This window comes from Poecilia reticulata, linkage group LG4, assembly GCF_000633615.1.
Source record: "Poecilia reticulata strain Guanapo linkage group LG4, Guppy_female_1.0+MT, whole genome shotgun sequence".
Taxonomy (NCBI): Eukaryota; Metazoa; Chordata; class Actinopteri; order Cyprinodontiformes; family Poeciliidae; genus Poecilia; species Poecilia reticulata.
Genome location: NC_024334.1, coordinates 23,943,336 through 23,960,973, shown reverse-complemented (window position 1 = coordinate 23,960,973; position 17,638 = coordinate 23,943,336). Strand labels below are relative to the sequence as shown.

The window sequence follows — 17,638 nt, the reverse complement described above, 5'->3', positions numbered from 1 at the left end:
TATATATATAAAATGAGAGTAATATTCTCATTTTATTAAACTGATTTTTAAGCAGGATGAATCACTGCTGCCAACCTTATCTTTGCTTACCATCTTCTAACAGTTTGTGCCAAAGTCATCAGACACACTGCAGTGAAGGCTGCTCTGCAGGTTCAGTTTAAAGAAGAACGGCGCGCGTGCGTACGTGCAGAATGGTGATGATGCGCGTGACGCCACGAGCAGGAGCGGATCGGAAGAGCAGCAGACAGACAGGACCCGAGCCGAGCCGAGGCAGCAGCAGCAGCAGCAGCAGCAGCACCATCCCAGGTAGCTCAGTGCGGGTTGAAGGCCGACTCTCCGCTCCTCTCTCCAGGCTCCCTCAGATGCTCCGGTTCGGCGGCAGCATGCGCGGCTTCTTCCCCGCCCTGCTCTCGGTTCTCCTCGCCGGGCTCGCTGCCGCGACATCCTCGGATCTGTTTGACAACCAGCTGGGTGACATCAATTACTGCAAGAAGCAATGCCAGCTCACCATCAAAAACAAAAGCCCCGCTAAAGTAAGTTGCTCCCGTGCGCTTAGCTGTCTTTGAAAGGAAAATCCCGTTAGCACTGGCTGAAAGCGGGTTCGATCCTTATCATAACCTACATTTCATCAGCGACATCAGCGTCTTTTATAACGAGCTGTTTTCGGTTAGTTACAGTGTGAAGAATGAATAGCTGAGGTAAACGCATTTCTGCGCAGCTAGATCCAGGCTCGGACATTTCTCTGCATCTTCTTGGATGCGCTTTACGGCGCGCACAATTTAGGCCGAAAAGATGCAGCTCGCTTTCGTCTGCGCCCTGGAGGCAAGTCCAAGATGTGGAGTGCATCCAAGGCTCGCACCGTGATTTAACCTACTCAACACTGCACCATGACAGATTATGATCAGGGGATACCAGTTAGTGACAGTTTGCGGTTCTGCGCACAGAAGGAGGCCAAGCTGGACCCGAGCGGGATGCGGGGATGGAGGACATTTTTCTTGCGGTTTCTTTGATCTAATGCGGCTAAATCCGCAGCCTTCATCCGCTCTCCCCTCCCTCTGCTTCTCCGCTGCCTTCAGGTGCGGTTCAAGACGTCCTGCAAGGCTGCGAGGAGCAGACCTGCAAAGAGGGCTTTAGGTTTTATCGCACGCTTGAGAACTGTGCGACGCGAAAGAGTAAGGATGTTTATGATGCATATTAATCGGCCTGCTTTTGCTTATCGTGTTTTTGGGAAATGCATTCAAACCAAATATCGTTTGCTGAAAAACGAGCAGTTCTTATCTCGGTTTTCTCCGAATCGTCAACAATCCCCTCCAGAAAAGATGCTGAAAAAGCTGCAGCAAATATTTCAGAGGATCTCTTTGTCTCGCCCGTGCTCGCAGTGGACGCTAGAGGGTGCTGTTTCTACCAACCGCTCCCCTCCCATCCCCCTTCCCCCACCGTCACATTAAACTCTTCACAAGTCTGAAACAGCCAGCTTGCTCATTACCACACGTTTTCCCTGACAGTGTCTACGGTTCTGTTATGAACTGTATATGACAGCCCATAATATGACAGCCGCACTGTGTCATTAACTGATGCCGTGCTCCATCCGTGTCACATTCTCAAACAAACTTAAGTGGACTTTCTCCCAGACTACCAGGGGATGTTTCTAATTTTGTTTCCCTCTCTGTCTGGCTGGTAGGACTCCATAATGAACGCCTGTCACCGCGGCTGCCGCCTCTACTCCATCTGCCAGTTCGTCAATGGGGACGCCGGCTTTAATACCAGCAAGGAGGAGTGTCAGGGAGGTGAGTCAGTGAGGCGATCTTTGCATGGGACTGTTTGTCTTTTTGTCCCCAGATAGAATAATTTCACAGATATTGCATCACTGATGGAGACTTAAGTGACCGATGGGTCAATTTGGAGTGTTTTTTTATTGATATTTTCTTCCAGCAAGAGGCTGCTCACCTTTTTCAACTGTCATATTTAAAAATCAATCATGTAATTTGCCATCCATGCAGGTGTTCGGTTTCAGTGGAGAGTGAATTCTCTCCAGCAGAAGCAAATTCTCCCTCGTTATCACGCAGCCTGTCCGTTATTCTGTCAAATTTTTTATTATTTTTTTCATACAACTGTCCTCCTCTTTTTCTGTGCAGCTTGCCAGGAGGCATACATCAAGCTGCTGGAGCAGGAGGCCTGCAGCACCGGCTGTGCCAGCCAACCCTCTGAACCTGAGATCATGAGGAGGAAGGTGAGGGAAGGCAGCTCCGTACACAATAAATTCACACTCCCATACCTACGTGCTGCTTTTCAAAACGAGCGTGACTCACCAGTCGCCGCTGAAAATTACCATTGCAGACACGTTTGCATACACACTGAGGTCAGCCAGGCTTTTCTGGGTTTAACTGTTTGACCTGTTCTCATCTCTCTGGCAGCTGAGGGCCATGACCTTGCGCCCGAAGCCCCCCTCTGTGATGGAGGCCGTGTCCAGCTGGTGCAACGACATCGTCAGCTCTGCCCAGAGTTTCATCTCCTCCACCTGGACCTTCTACCTGCAGGCCGACGACGGCAAGGTTGTGGTTTTCCAAGTAAGAGGCCCCGACGAGATCTTAAAAAATTATTTTTAATTTAAAAAAAGACAACTTTAATGCAAAGTAATTATTTACGAGGCAGCTTGCACTTAGGTAGAATATCACCGATTCCGAAATGTTTGTTTTTATATTTTCTTATAAAATCCCATTTTCTTATACTTTTTCAAAACCAACAGAGGCTTGTTCGATTAACTTCAGTTCGGTAAACCTGAGCCACTACGCAAGGCAGAAACATCCAATTCTTATTTGATTTCTTAACAGAACGGTTTGGTTTAAATTCGGCTCACACCAATCGAATTAATTCAAAAATACTCCAGTGAAATACACAAGTGATACTATCACTGCACTGTGAAATGATTTCACCCTCTCACAAACTTCTTATGCACTTTTTCCTCATACTTTAATATTTCAAATGATCAAACACATTTTAATATTAGATCACAAAATACATTTTAAATTCCCTTCATTTTTAAGGGAAAAGATTTCAAACCAAAATGACTGCATGAGAAAATAGAATTTCCCTTCCCTTATTAAATCATAAATTAACAGTTATTATCTGAAATATTGGCTTTGTTTTTTTTAGTCACTTTTAAATTATAATCAAGTCAGTATAGGCCAGTATAATCAAGAAATTCAAAAGTACCCGTCTGACAACATGAAATAGGCTAAAAGATGCCAAAAGGCAACACACTTACACAGATCTAAAGAAATTCAAGAGCAGATGGGAATCGAAGGCTTACCAAACCATTTCTAAGCTTTGGGCACTCCAGTGAACCACAATGAGAGCCTCATCCACAAATGGAGAAAACATGGAACTGCGATGAATCTTCCCAGGAGTTGCCAGTTTACCAAAATTACTTTGAGAGCATGTGGACGAGTCAGTCAGGAGGTCTCAGTAAAACCCAGAACCACATCTGAAACTCTGCAGGCTTCACTTGCGTCATTTAATGTCAGCGTTCAGGATTCAACAATGAGAAAGACGGCACATGAATATAAATTGCATCCCTCGTGTTCACAGGGGAAAATCACCACTAACCAATGCAAACACAAAGGATGCTTCTCAAATTTACCAAAGAAAATCTTGATTTTCCAGAAAATGTCCCTAAATGACTAAAATGTTTGTGGAGCTATTCTGCGGAGAGACGAGACAAAGGGAAACCTTTTGGAAAGTGTGTGTCGCGTCACATCTGGCATAATAGTACTACATTTTTCACACACACACACAAAAAAGATCAAATTAATTGTTAAATATGGTGGAGGGAGTGTGACGGTCTCTTAATGCTTCCTTAGTTCATCACCTGGTTGACTTGCTGTAGGTGATTCCATTAGAATTAGAATTGGCCTAGTCAAAGTTCAAACCTAAATCTGTAAGATTTGAAACGTAAAATGTACAGGAACTCTCCTCCTTATCTGACTCAACTGGTACTATGTTGCAGGGGGAGAAAAAACATGTTTCAAGATTTCTGTCTCTTAGTGTGACAAGTTGGAAGAAAAGATCCCAAACATTTCCAGCTTTACCTGCAGTGGAAGGTGGTTCTATAAAGTAGAAGAGATCTGAATATATATATATGAACTCCACCCTTTTCGGGTTCTTCTCTCTTCCTTTCTCCGTAACCCTTTTCTTCCACTTCATGATTATGTTCTACATTGGGTTGGTCTATTTGTAGAAAATGCTCTGAAGTTTGTGGTCATATTTTGCATAAAAATGTATCAGTCCCTTGGATTCTCTAGTTATTCTATTTCTCAAAATGAGAGGTAGCCATTTTTTTTGTTTCACATGGTTGTAATTTGGGGTTTAAAGGAACCCAGCAGACCCCTGTAGATTATTTGATGCTGCACTCTGTTTCCTGTTAAGATTGGGAATTATACCCTCGACTCTATGCCTCTCTTAGAGTTGGGCAGAGTGCCAGCAGCTGTCTCACCCCATTTGGCGGCCATCGTGTACCGAATGTGCAGCATGAGTGAGCATGCAGCTGGGCAGGGAAAGGTGGCTGAAATGTGACAGTGACAAGCTCTTTTCCTTTATTCTCACACAACTTTAAGGTTTAAAAACATCCTCTTACATGATGCCATGACGCTCAGTTTTATGCTCTGATAACCTCGTTGGTGAAGTCACAATAAAATGGGACACAATGCAGAGGACTGCTGAATGTGGCAATTACATTATTATTAGAAGTAAATTCCCACACTTTAGAGAAACTTTTACCAAAAATCTTAAAGGGACAGCATATAGATTTGTTATAATTGCACTTTCCTGAAACATTTTGACCAGTTTTTCTTAAGCAACTAGGGTAGGTGTATTACATTTGAGATTGCGTCCATATAAAACATTCTTCGCCATGTTTAACTTTGAAAAGTAAGATTCATGCAACTTTATTTATTTATTTTTTTTTTTTACAAACATGCAACATTGCATTGCTTTCTAGAGGAGTTTTAAGAATTTTAAACTAAAGTCAACACAATAAAACATCTACCTATTGAAGCTGTAAAAAAGATTTGCTTTGCTAAACCACCAGGCTGCACAATCAAACCCTGCAGTTTAAAAAAGCGGACCAGAAACCTGCATCTCTGTCGTGTTTTTTTTTTTTTTTTTTACTGTTTGGATGCATGGATGACAGTTTTAGCTGCATAATTGACCGTTTCAGAGGGAAATGATAGTGTTTATGCACTCTAACCCTCACAGAAGTGCTTCTGTATGAAAAGAGCCCTCTTCATGTGGGAATTCAGGATTGCGTGTGAGGATTGGTGCGCCGACTTGGCTGTCGGGCAATGCATCCATCTCAGAGTTGCTTTTGGACTCGGTGACGGATATTTGCATGCAGAACAACACTGTGAAGGGAAGTCTGCCTCAGCAGGGCTGTAGGGAACTTATCAGGCCTATGTTTAGCTTGCAGTTGATACACTGCCAGAAATGTGACAGGTTCAGACTTAAAAAAAGAAAAAAAAATCCAACACACTGAGGGATGGCAAAGGTGGGAAACGCTCTCTGAAATACAAATTACAGTATGAGAATATCCACAAAGACCTGACAATCTACAAGCAACCATTGCTCTGGTTGTGTCTAACTTTGTTTTCAGAAATACACATTTGAAATGAGATACCAGATGTGCAAAAAAATAAAAAAAGCTCCCCCCTCCCCAACTCTCTGTCATTAAATCAGACCGCACTTCTTTTTTTTAGGATCATTAAGATGACCATGACCATAATTTTGTTGTTTCTGTTTGCTAATTGCCAAAATAATGAGAAAATAATGAGACAGAAACAAGTTTTTATAGGTTTCCATTTGGTAGCTTTGCCTTTTAAGAGTATGGCTTGGATGAACTTTCTCAGTGTCCTTCTACAAGAGTTTCCCTATTGTTTGCTGAAATTTTGGCCCATTCCTGATACAACCTGTGTAACCGAGTCAAGTTTAAATTTATTGTCTAACTGGAAGACTCATTTGTATCCAACTAAAAGTTTTTTCTCATCATGATGCAATGTACGTTTATGAAGTAGCTAACACTTGTCCCTCCTGCAGCAAACAGGCCCATCTGGGGATGTGCTTAGCAAATTAGCCGAGGCTGTAAATGTTTTGTTTTTAGCACTTATCCCCATGCAAGTAAACAACAAGGAAAGATAGAAGGAACGCTCAAAAGCACAGAGCACAGGGCACGTCTCCCAGAACGAAAGGGTTGGTTTTAAGTTTTTTGAAGCGAGGTTCTGTCAGGTCAACATCAGTAATAATTCTAGAGAGAGAGAGAGACTTGGGTTTGGTGGGAAGGTGGAGAGCGGACAGGTTGCACAGAAGAGTTGAACAATTAGGAGCTTTGAGGTCGTCAGTCGTTGGGTTTGGGATGACAAGCAGGTGGGCAAAAGTTGAGCTCTCCATGGCGCCCTCCAGTGGAGATGTGAAGAACTACACAGAAAAACCCAACCACAGATATCGAAACGAGGAGTGATCAAAGCCAAGAGAGACAAAATGTGTCTGCAGTCTAAAATAACTAAAACAAAAAAAAAAAAGATCATAGCAATAGGATAGATCGCCATGTTGGCCGATTTAAAGAGTCTGCAGTTTTAGCTGTACGATCCAGTGTGACTCAGTGTGGATTTGTCTTTGTTGATAATGCATCTAGCACAGGGGTCTCAAATCCCGATCTAAAAACTGGTGTCACGTAGCTTTTATATGTGTTTGTTTCACTACACCTGGATTAAATGACGAGGCCATTATCATCGCTCCGTAGCACTGGATGCTTCCTGAGGAGGCAATTCAGCCACTTGACGCTGAATTGTGTTTATGATGGGGTGGGATGACACAACTAACAGGCTCAACTAATGTAACAACAAATAATTTAATGTCAGACAGTTAGGTGAGTTAGCTGTATAGTTAGATGTGTATATATATATATATATATTTCCTGTCAGAGCGTTTTACACTGGTGCTACATCTGGTTTCAATGCGCTCGGTCAGAAAAACATGACTCACGAGAGCTTTCCTGAATTCAGCTGTAAAACTGCCTTTTCATTTTGGCATATTTGGGAGGTGAACTAACCTTTCATTTCTCCACTGTGACTCCGGGAAGCTGCGGCACTTTGTTGTCTGAGACTAGTGATTGGATTTGGTTGGTGCAGACCAACATTTTGATGCTACTCTAGGAGGTTCAGATCTGGATGAAAACACATAAATTATTACATGAACAGGGGAAAAAATAAACCAGTTGGGAGGATTCAAGCTGCAGCGGGAGATGATTTACCGTTAGGTGCACATGCATGTGTGTGTTGTTGCTGAGGCCAGCAACGCTATTATTAAAAGTGACTGCAGCTGCTGCTGTAGGGAAAAGAGGGTCAGCAGTGGGAAAGCAAAATCCTCTTTTAATGAGTCCTCTGGGTGAACCAAACACACAGCAGTGAAAACAGTGACGACAGGCAATCTGTGTTTTAGATGCATTTTTTTTAAATAAACTACCTCAGTACTAAGTTAAAACCCATTTAAGTGAGTGAAATGAAATGAAGGAACACAGAAAATTTTAAATAAATAAAAACTGAGCTTCAGGGAAAATTATTAGTGCTCATAAAATCCCGATGTCAAGATGGAAACATTTAGTTTACCAGCAAATTATTGTATTCAAAAAGTATGAATGTATCCCTTACTTCTTCTGTATGCTTTCTAGACACATTTAAACATTTCAGATCATCAAACATTTTTTGTGGGATAAAAAGATGATCTGAGTTAATACAAAAAGCAGTTTGGAAATGGAAATGATATATTTTTGCACCAGAAGCTAAAGCTGTCAACCCAATCTTGAGGGATGCCATAAAGGTTACAGATTATTATTTATATAATTCTTGTAGAACAAGGGGCATAACATGCTTTGGTATGATCTTTTGAACTATTGTCTTAAGTGGTTTATCAATCATGTTCTGTCTAGAATAACAGCACAAATCCAAAATCTACATATTAATGAAGAAGTTTGGAAAGTTGTGCATGAAATCGGTGAAAGTTTCCTGTCTATATTTCCACTCATGGCTAAATATCTTTCTGCTCTTGCTTGTTGTGACGTCAGAGCCAGCCAGAGATGGAGTACTCCATGCCGGAGCTGCAGGCTCCTCGATCCAGTGTGGCTGACAAACCCTGGCCTCAGGTCCACTCCCACACCCAGAGACCCCATGGTAGGAACATTTTCACAACGCTTACAAACAGTGACGTGACTCGGATCAACAGTTTGGCCGTAACAATCTGTCCGTCGAGCCGTCCTGGTCTCCTGCATGAAATCCCAACATGTTGCATTGAACGTCGTTGATGTAATGTGGCAAAACGTGAAAGAGTTGAGTGAATATTGAGCGTGTCAGCAAAGCGGAGAACTTCTTCTAATTGCCTGGCAGGCGTTAAGGGGCGAGGAGAAAAAGGAGCAGGCAAGTCGGCGATCAAAGGGAAGCGCCCCGTCCAGCACGCAGAGGACGCTGCAGCTGACCACGACTTCCTGGGCTGCATGTCAAGGTCAGAAACCTTTGAGAGAGAGAGAGAGAGAGAGAGAGAGAGAGAGAGAGAGAGAGAGAGAGAGAAATATATATATTTCTGGTGACCTGGTTCACATGATTAAATGATTCAGAACTTGTTTGTATCGAATCTTATTCAGACTCACCACAGCTTTCCACTCGTTCTTTGTTCTTTTTCCTCCTGTTCGGTTGTAGCTTTTGATAATCTTTGTGGCACCAGTCCAGTTTGAAATGCCTCCTGTTGGTAATATTTGACTGAAAAAAAAATGTCAACATACGATCATAACTGGGATTATCCCCATCTCTGGACACCGAGCCGTGTACCAGTAGACCGCACTGGTTGGCTTGCAGTAAACAAGTGACAACATTTGACAGAGAATGTTAGATGTATTTTTATTTTGGACTGGTCTGGTTATGAATCTTTTTAGTGTTTCAGCGTCTGTCTCCCTCTTCCTTGTTGCAGACGCTCAGGTCTTCCACGGTGGATTTTAGCCGCTTGTCTCTTCCTGTCCATCATGGTCATGCTGTGGCTGAGCTGCGCCAGCCTCGTCACCGCACCGGAGCAGCACATCAAGACGCAGGTACTTATTCAGAAGAGCATCGCCGTGTTCTGTCCCCTGCTGTATTCTCCTCCTCTGCCTGCAGTTTTAGATCACTGCTGTGATATTAGCGGAAATCCAGGAAGATGAATTACAGTGTTTTCTGTTCAGTTTATTAAATCCCTCTTCATCGTCGAATCCTTGTTATTCAACATATATTTTAGTGATTAAATAGTTTTAAGCCTTGCCCTATGTCGACCCTCTTATGCTGTTTGTGATTCTGAATTATTAGTTGTTTATTAAAATATTAACAAAGTATTAGCAGTGCACAGTACTGTTTCACTGCTAAAAATGTGCAGCAGCTATAAAACATCTATTAGACAAAATTTCTTGTTTATTATCTCTCTAAATGTGTCATACTTTCTCCTCTGTGCATATCAAATAGGTCGATACATGTTTAGCTTAAGTTGTTTTCACAAGTTAGACAATTAATAAGGCTGCACAATTTTTGGAAAACAATGATTATTCTCCTTATTCTCCATTAAAGAGAAAGTACACCCTCCAATTTATAGTTTTAACATCTAAACGATTCTGTCTTATTTTATCTTAAAATAAATATCCCTCTGACAGCAATTTTGATTGCTACATTACTGGATAGAGCAAAAAATGAAAAAAAAATGCCTTCATTTTCATTTGTTTTTAAACACATCAAAATAAATGGCAAGATAGGGAACAGATTTGCTTAAATATGACTGGGTTACAAAAACTATTTTTTGAAAGTTGTCTATGTTTTTTCATCTGAATTAGGACTGTTTTGCACCGTTGAATCCAAAAATGATCAATTTTTCTCAATCAGGTTTGATTTTCATTCTAATTTGATTTAGAAACTGACTAAATTGATTACATTTTTGTGACGTTATCAGTTCATTTCCATTAATATTTCTCATCCAAAAAAGGATATAGGAGAAAAAAAAAGTTTTCTAACAGAGCGTAAATGTTTGCAACTTGGATTTCTGTAAATTGTTGCAAGCTGAACGTTGACCTGATTGAGCAAAAACCAATGTGATTTTTGGATCCAGTACATCAAAATGACCCTAAAACAGTTGAAAACCCAGACAATTTTTTTGGCCAGTCATGTTCTCGTTGGCTCTTTGCTATATTGTCTTTGCTTTTCCTTGCATTTCTCAGCTGAGCATCAATGGAGATAAGGAGTTCATGGAACATGTGCACAAGGTCAACCCTTTCCATCTGAGCTCCATGATCGCCGTCAGCGTGAAGCAGTCGGAGGAGACCCAGGAGGCAGGACCGCTTCCGGTCAAGGTTGATCTCAACAAAACCTGCGTTTAGAGAGAAAGCGGCCGTTTCTCGTTACTTTTGGTAAAACATGTGGCCTGTCATCAATGCGCCACTCAGCAGAGTTTTTAAAATACGTTTAATATATATATTAAAAAAAAGCACGGCTCCATGTCCTGTTTACTCAGAATGATCAATAACATCTCGTGTCAGCAGGATGTTTTTTTAATTTCTTTTTCAGTTTTTCATTGTACAGTCCACTTTTCTGCAAGTTCATCCTCACATTACCATTAACGATCCGCTTCGCTCACCGGCGGAGAGACGCAGCCCTCGTCTCACGTCCACACACGAGACGAGCAGAGAGAGGATGGATTACAGCTGAGAGCTCCGCCGTCATTCGTAATGTTGAGCTTGGACAAACGCACAGATTCGTGTTAGATTTAATTTATCTCATTTGCGCAGAGTTGGGATTAATTAAAACGGCTCGCTCAGACTCGAGAGATGAAAGGCGGCGCGAGAGAGGAAGATGAATGAAAGGTGAGCAAAGTACTTGACAGCGCCGTGGGAAACAAACGCAGTAACAAATACGCAGTTTATGATCTGTTTACATAATCAGCTTTATGAGCTCTTCAGAAATATCGCCTTTGCAAACGGCTCTGAAATTGAAAATCCTCTTCTTGACATCGTTCTCAGGTGAGTAATCCTCACCAGGGAGACAAAAACTAAATTAGCGTCTTTCTGTAATCTAATTCCTGTGCGTTTGTGTGCGTGTGTGTGTGCGTGTGTGTTTGAATAAATCTGCAACAGCACTCATTCATCTACGGAGAACAAATTCAAGCGACAGCATCTGGGCGTGCTGACTGGAAACGGGAAAAGCTGAAGCCGTTATTTATTTTCTTCTTCCCTATTTATTCTGAATCATCGACATAAGTAATCTGCTGAAGTGTTTTGCTGAAGTGCCATGGACATTTAACGCATCACACAAGTGTAAAGGCTCTTTTGTGTATGACCATTGCAGCACAGAGAAACACACAACAGGACAAGATGGCACCAGATACTGTATTAATATAGCTATGATTATTATGATTACTATGGCTCTTATATCACTTCAAGACTTTGTAGCTGTTTCCTGTGCCATGTGCTTTCCAATAGCTGACTATTTTGTATGTCCTAGGAGCACATATTGAAGGATAACCCCTGTAATAATGTGTAATGCAAAGCTTTGAGCATAGACCTTTGTTATTGAACAGAATTGCACAGTCTTAGAGAAGATATTTTGTTTTCCTCTCCGTGCTTTTGGTGTCCTGTAATGCTCTCTTTTAACCCCCTCTATGTAGACAATTAACCGTGCATGCAAGTAATAAATCCTTTTTTTTTGTTTTGTTTGTTTGTTTTTTTTAGATGATAGTTTGTTCTAAGCACTCGCCATGCCAGTAACGACACTTCTCTATTGTGGACTTGTGATTTTTTAAATTTTTATTCTTATTATTTTTTAATGTTTTATGTGTTCATATTTACAGTTAACCTAAAACATATAATAATGATTTATAGCTAGGACTCTTGATTAAAAAAAAAAAAAAAGCCATCTGATCAGTATATGTGCAGCTTCGAGCTCAAAGTTACAGGATATGAGTTGATTAAATCAAACTGTATTTGTTTATTTTTACCGTTTATTTCCAATGAAATGATACAACATGATGAAATAAAGTGTTTTCACTGTAAATCAATAAAATATGCAAGCGGAGGTTTTTTGTTTTTGCTAGTAAGAAGAATATTTAATAAATGGATGATTGACATTATAGATTCAGTGTCTGTGTTTTTCCTTTTTCAAAGTCTAAACTACTTCTTATGAGAAATAAGTGGTTTTGTGCGAAAGTTTTAACTCAGTCCTAATTTGGTGATACTTCCAGGAAGCCAGACTTTCCTGTATTATTTAAAAGTCATTGGAGATTTTCCCCCGTTTAAGTTCAGATAATTGAAGGAACCAAGAAGAAGTTCTGGGTTTTAAAAACACAGCTAGAGCAGAAGGACAGTGTCTAAATGTAATGTCAGGAAAAAATAATAATAAAAAAGGCCTCTGCAAAAAGCTAACTGCTTGAGATATGTCTGGAGTTGCTTTTAAGTAAAGTAATGCATCACTTCTTAATCCATTCAAAGACCATTTAGAGCCACCCTCTCCTGCATATTGGTGGGGAACGTGGTATTAACTATCTTGTTTAAGAGCATTTTGACGTGTAGCAGGGAAAGAATCTGGAATCGAACTTGCAACTTTCAGATTCCTCTCTTGCAGTTGAGTCGGAGTCTCCTGTAGATTGTGAGTCACTCCAAGATTTTTGAGGTAATTTTGTCAGCACAGTTTAATTTGCTTTAGTCATAGTGTTTTAATTAAAATGTAGAGTAGCATTTCACCCATTTGTAGTCATTTTACTAGCCATTTCCTAGCCTATTTCCTAGGAGTTTAATCTGGAAAAAAAAAAAATAAACCATAGAAAAAATGTTTTATACCCAGGTCAAATGTTCATCCTACAATGTAGTATAGTTAGTTATGTTTTGCAATACACTATGTGCAGACTTTTTTTAAATATATTTAAAATAACTTTATTTTGATTTACCTGTTCAAAAAGTTCCAAACTCCAAGATCTTAAATGAGATGTTTATATCTTTTTTTTTTTAAAGAGTGCAGTGCAACTCTAAAACTTCAATTTAGCCTTCACCTTCACCTCAAACATTAAAATTAGCAGCTTTTCAAAATTCATCAGAACTGCTTGACCTGAACAATGCGTTCATAAATGACAATATATTGATTTGGCAATGACATTCATTTAAAAATAATAAAAGCTTTGTGCAAAAAAAAATAAAAATCAAAGAAGCATATCTGAAAATCATTCAGCAACAAAATTATAGCATAAAAATGAAATGCTGTGATTAAAAAAAACAAAAAAAATTCAGCCAGAAATGCATTCAAATGGCGTAGTAAATAAAAAAATCCACTTGGGGGCAGCAAAGTTCATGAAGTTGGACAAGTGCTTCGCGCTTCGTGTTTGTTTTTTAAAATCATATTTAAGAAAATCTAAAGCAAAAAAAGTTCAGAGACCAGAGAAGAATCTGTGGAAAAAAATTCAAATCAAATAATCAGACAAAGAAGATTTGGAGTGCATGAAGGGTTTGTGAACTTGTTTGACAAACAGCTATGTAGCCTTTTGATATACACATTTTCATTAAGATGGTGGAGAGAGAAATCTCTGCAGAAAACATAACAGTCGAAAGCTGCCGCTACAACCAATAAGCAAATAAATGCTACAATTCACTGGCTGCCATCTGGAAACGACATGAAGAGGGGGGTGAGGAACGTGATTTTATTTTTTTACACTGCAGATAACAAACTGTAAATGTAGAGAATCCCAACCTGTTAAAAGGAGAAATGCGAATATGAGGAGAAATAACGGAACAAAGACAAAAAAAAATTGCGTAGGCCTCTTTGTCACGGCATCAAACACAGACCAGATACAATGAATTCCTAATCAAACAGCTCAAAACAAGGCCAGCACAACAGAGCTTCCAGCGCATGTGTCCAATTAGCATAACATGCTGGTTGGCTGTGTGAAAGACACAAAGACAGAAGGAAAATATCAAAACATGCCTTAGCTGTGACACATAATCAAAGGGTGGAAGCTGCACTATGAGAGGGTGTTACATTACATTACCCCTTGATGTCATGACAGACATTCAGAAGTGGGGTTGGTGCAGAGACTTCAGCTGGTCACTGTGCATGATGTGTCAATGTATCATCATCATCATGCATGCAACAAGATGTTCATGTCACAATGGACTATTATGCAAAAATTGGGCAAATGAAAACATCCATCCATCCAGCCAAGTCCAGAAATGTGCTGTAGACAGGAAAATGCAGAATATCTGCAAACTTAGTAACATGGAGGAGGACATGAAGAAACTGATTATGTGTTGTAAAATATTTACCTGCTTCTTCAGATCGACTCCTTCAGATGAAGGAGTGGCAACAATATTTGAAAGTCTTGAGGTGTATCGTTACTTACACAGTGAGAAGTGTGGTTGCATTTTGAAGAAGGGGATTGGGTACAACCTCGTAATATGCCTCAAAGCAGAGGTGGAGCCTAGTCAAAGTCCAGGACATCCCTCTGTTTTGGGTTCTACCATCATTTTCAGGAGAAAACTGTCATGGACAGCAGACATGGAAGCTGAAATCAAATTTAATTTGATAGTAATTCAGCGTTTTCTAGACTTTCCAATTGCACATTAATTCTTTATTTGACTCTTTTTTTCAGGGGCAATTTTTACAGAATTTTTACAGATACAGAATACCTGCTGTATCCAAAACCTAAAATCATACATAATCTACTCTCAGCATTGATGTTTATCCTTTTCAAAAGCCAACTTTTCTTATTGGGCAGTTGGCTGTAGGTGAATCGCCAGGTACATTTTCTTGCTCTGTGGGAAGTAAGTTTTTTTGGATGCACTTTAAACTTTTAAGCTTAATTTTTCTTGTTGTTTGCACCAGATGGTAAATGAAACACAGAGAGACGAAACCGTCCCATTTAAGATTGGGTGCACTCTTCACATGCTTATTGATCCCACAAGTTAAAACCTGTCAGGTTCCAGGTGCACCCAGGAGTAACAAACAGGTGGTGGAGCTTCAAATGGACATGTCGATGAGTTTGAGGAGCGCTGAAAGAGTCAACGTTTAGCCAACATGCAAATCAGTTATGTCAAAACTACAATTAGTCATAAAAACAAATCATTTCGCTGTTGCCTAAATTTTTTTTTTGTGGTAGTTGACAATGAATCCTACAGCACCACTGCCTGCCTGAAACAGCCTGGTTAGTCCTTTCAGTGGGTTCTGGGTTTCCTCTTAGAGGGAAATGTGTGGAAATGCTCCTCAGGGAGGCGCTCTCCGGATGAGGAGCAACCTCATCAACAGGTTTTGGGGAAGAAAAAAAAAATCCTACAGTAGGTTCACTTCTCAAACCCATGTGAGTAAAAAGGTCAAATCTGCGTTTTGAACTCCTCATTCCGAGGAGGATTGGAGCTCAAAATCGTCTGCTATACATTCAGACACTTTAGGTGGAGAGAAGACAATTACCTGCTGTAGCACCACTTCAGTAACTTGACCAGACCGGCCTTCACTCTGTGCACTCTCAAAGGGTTTTGCCTGCAATGGGATATTGTTCGTAACGAACTAGAGAGAGAGCCAGGACAGAGCCTGATGTGATTTGGTGAAATACATCCTTCTGAAGGGTTTATGAAAACTACAGGAACGGGTTGTACCGTCTGTGCTGGTGTGTTGACTCACTGAATGCAAATAGGCAGTGTTGTCCTACTCTTCCTCTGCCTCCTACAATCAGCCGCTCTCTGTTGACGGAGGAGAAGACAAACAGGGATTTTATGGCCACTGCAGCCAGAAACTCGGACAACACGTGTCATGCAAGCGGACGTTTATGACCGGATGAGAGTTGCAACTGTAAATTCACCCACTGAACGCGAATGGCTAATCTATACAACTGGTTCGTTTACCTTTCATTTCGATGATCTCAGAGCGGTTTTTGAAGCATTATTTTTTTTTTTTTAGAAATGCGATCCCTTTATGTTTTTTTTTTTTAACTCACATACGGCATATCAAGTTGAATTATTCCCCCTCACTGCATGTTTTCCTACATCTCAAATCCACATCTCTGGTCATCTTCACATGCCGCTCACTTAATCACCCTCAGGGGGCGCTATGGAACCACGTTAGAGCGCTGGTGGCCCCATTATTACAATTTAATGGTTTATGTGAGTGAAGAGGCAATGTTCCTCTGTAGCTCTCCTCCCTCCCAGCCGCACAGAGCTGCGTGCTGCTCTTATCTGGCCAGACCTGCTGCAGGAGCCAACCTGCAGTGCACTAAACAAGTCACACACGCACACAGGTGAAAACACACACACACAAAGCAGCAGCGTGAGTGTGCGTGCGTGTGTGTGTGTGTGTTTGGAAATGAGCAGAATAATTAAAGAGAAGTGTGAGATTGTTAAAAGAAAGGAGAGGGGGAGTTCATCAGAGGGACTGATTGGACATTGTAGTGTATATTTGTGAATAATTTATCAGAAATTTTACACTAAGAGAAAAATGATGAAACCGTAACGCAATGATGACGGGACCTGAAGATGAGGCGTACGTTGGCTGGTTTTAATTAAGACGCACACAAACTGGGTTCTGATATTCAAATCAAATTCAATTCACTTTATTTTCATTTCTTTTTTTAATACTTGTTAGCAGGCGGCAGAACAAATCAGTGCTCTCCTGAGATCTGCCACACCGCAATGCTAAAATCCTTGTGCGGCCAATCGACAAACCCCATGCAGATTAAAACATAAGCAGAACAACATGTAAGACAAGAGCAACAAAGTAAAGAGCAACATCCTAACACCAATTAACACCACTTCGCCACCTGAAAGCTGCGCTGCGTGTCTGACGGCGGCGTGCGGTTCAAAAAGTTGTCGCTCGGTGTTTTGTTCCTGCGGCGGTTCGGTTCTGAAACCGATCCTGGACCGAGGTGCAGCGTAGCGCCACGTACGGAGTCACGATCATCGCCGCAATATTAAAGTGGGCAACAACTAAAAAGGTTCAGCTGACATTGATTCACTCTCTGCATGCAAATGTCCAGTCTAGCAGGCTTCCACTGCCCTTGATGCTCACACCTGCTATGGAGCTTACTGCAGGGGAAAGGAGGCGTCGAGACGACAGTCACCGGTATCAAGATTGACAAAAATTACAGTTTCAAAACAGCTAGTCACACTTCCTTTACAGTTAAAAGTCATTTAAATTGAGACCCATAAGGATGTGACCAGAAGGCCTACCTGTTGCTGTGCTCTGCCAACAGCTGGCTGACCTGGGATCCATTTTTTTTTTATCCCATTTTTACAAGAAAGATGAATTTATCTGTTTGGAGATTTTCCCAGTTGTGAAAAACACAGATAATAATGATTAAAAAAAAAATCCTTGGAGAACCGCCCAAAAGGCCGCTTTAAAGCTACATTTGGTAAACCAGGAGCAACGTGCCTGTAAAGCGGCATGCTGCTACGCGAACAAATAGCCTGACCAAGTCATGCAGCTTCCATCAGCTTCTGATATTGAATAGTTTTTACATGTCATAAAGCACTGAACAGCATTGAAATAAAACATAAAATCACAGGACACGTTTTGCACAAAGCCACGACATGCAACAGGAAGTGAAATTATAAGATTCAGCA

General features: G+C 40.8%; 2 protein-coding genes across 2 annotated transcripts in view; one reads left to right on the top strand and one right to left on the bottom strand.

Moving 5' to 3' along the window:
- crlf1b (cytokine receptor-like factor 1b) overlaps positions 1–177 on the bottom strand; it is a 14,989-nt gene extending 14,812 nt beyond the window's left edge. Inside the window, exon 1 of the mRNA XM_008407104.2 lies at positions 91–177. The gene's annotated coding sequence lies outside the window, so the exon portion shown is untranslated. The remainder of the gene's footprint in view (positions 1–90) is intronic.
- Positions 178–181: 4 nt separating this feature from the next.
- Positions 182–11,956, top strand: tmem59l (transmembrane protein 59-like). The gene is made up of 8 exons (XM_008407106.2): positions 182–533; positions 1,682–1,787; positions 2,136–2,230; positions 2,415–2,567; positions 8,111–8,216; positions 8,430–8,544; positions 9,007–9,124; positions 10,271–11,956. The coding sequence occupies exons 1-8, from the start codon at positions 192–194 to the stop codon at positions 10,427–10,429; spliced, it is 1,194 nt and encodes a 397-aa protein (XP_008405328.1). The 5' UTR covers positions 182–191; the 3' UTR covers positions 10,430–11,956.
- Positions 11,957–17,638: the final 5,682 nt, after the last annotated feature.

What these genes read in the sequence shown, in the direction of transcription:
- tmem59l (XM_008407106.2), top strand. Translation starts at nt 192, where the DNA reads ATGGTGATGATGCGCGTGACGCCACGAGCAGGAGCGGATCGGAAGAGC. An exon ending in CAAGGAGGAGTGTCAGGGAG is followed by an intron (nt 1,788 to 2,135) that starts GTGAGTCAGTGA and finishes TTTTCTGTGCAG; the next exon opens with CTTGCCAGGAGGCATACATC. An exon ending in CCACACCCAGAGACCCCATG is followed by an intron (nt 8,217 to 8,429) that starts GTAGGAACATTT and finishes ATTGCCTGGCAG; the next exon opens with GCGTTAAGGGGCGAGGAGAA.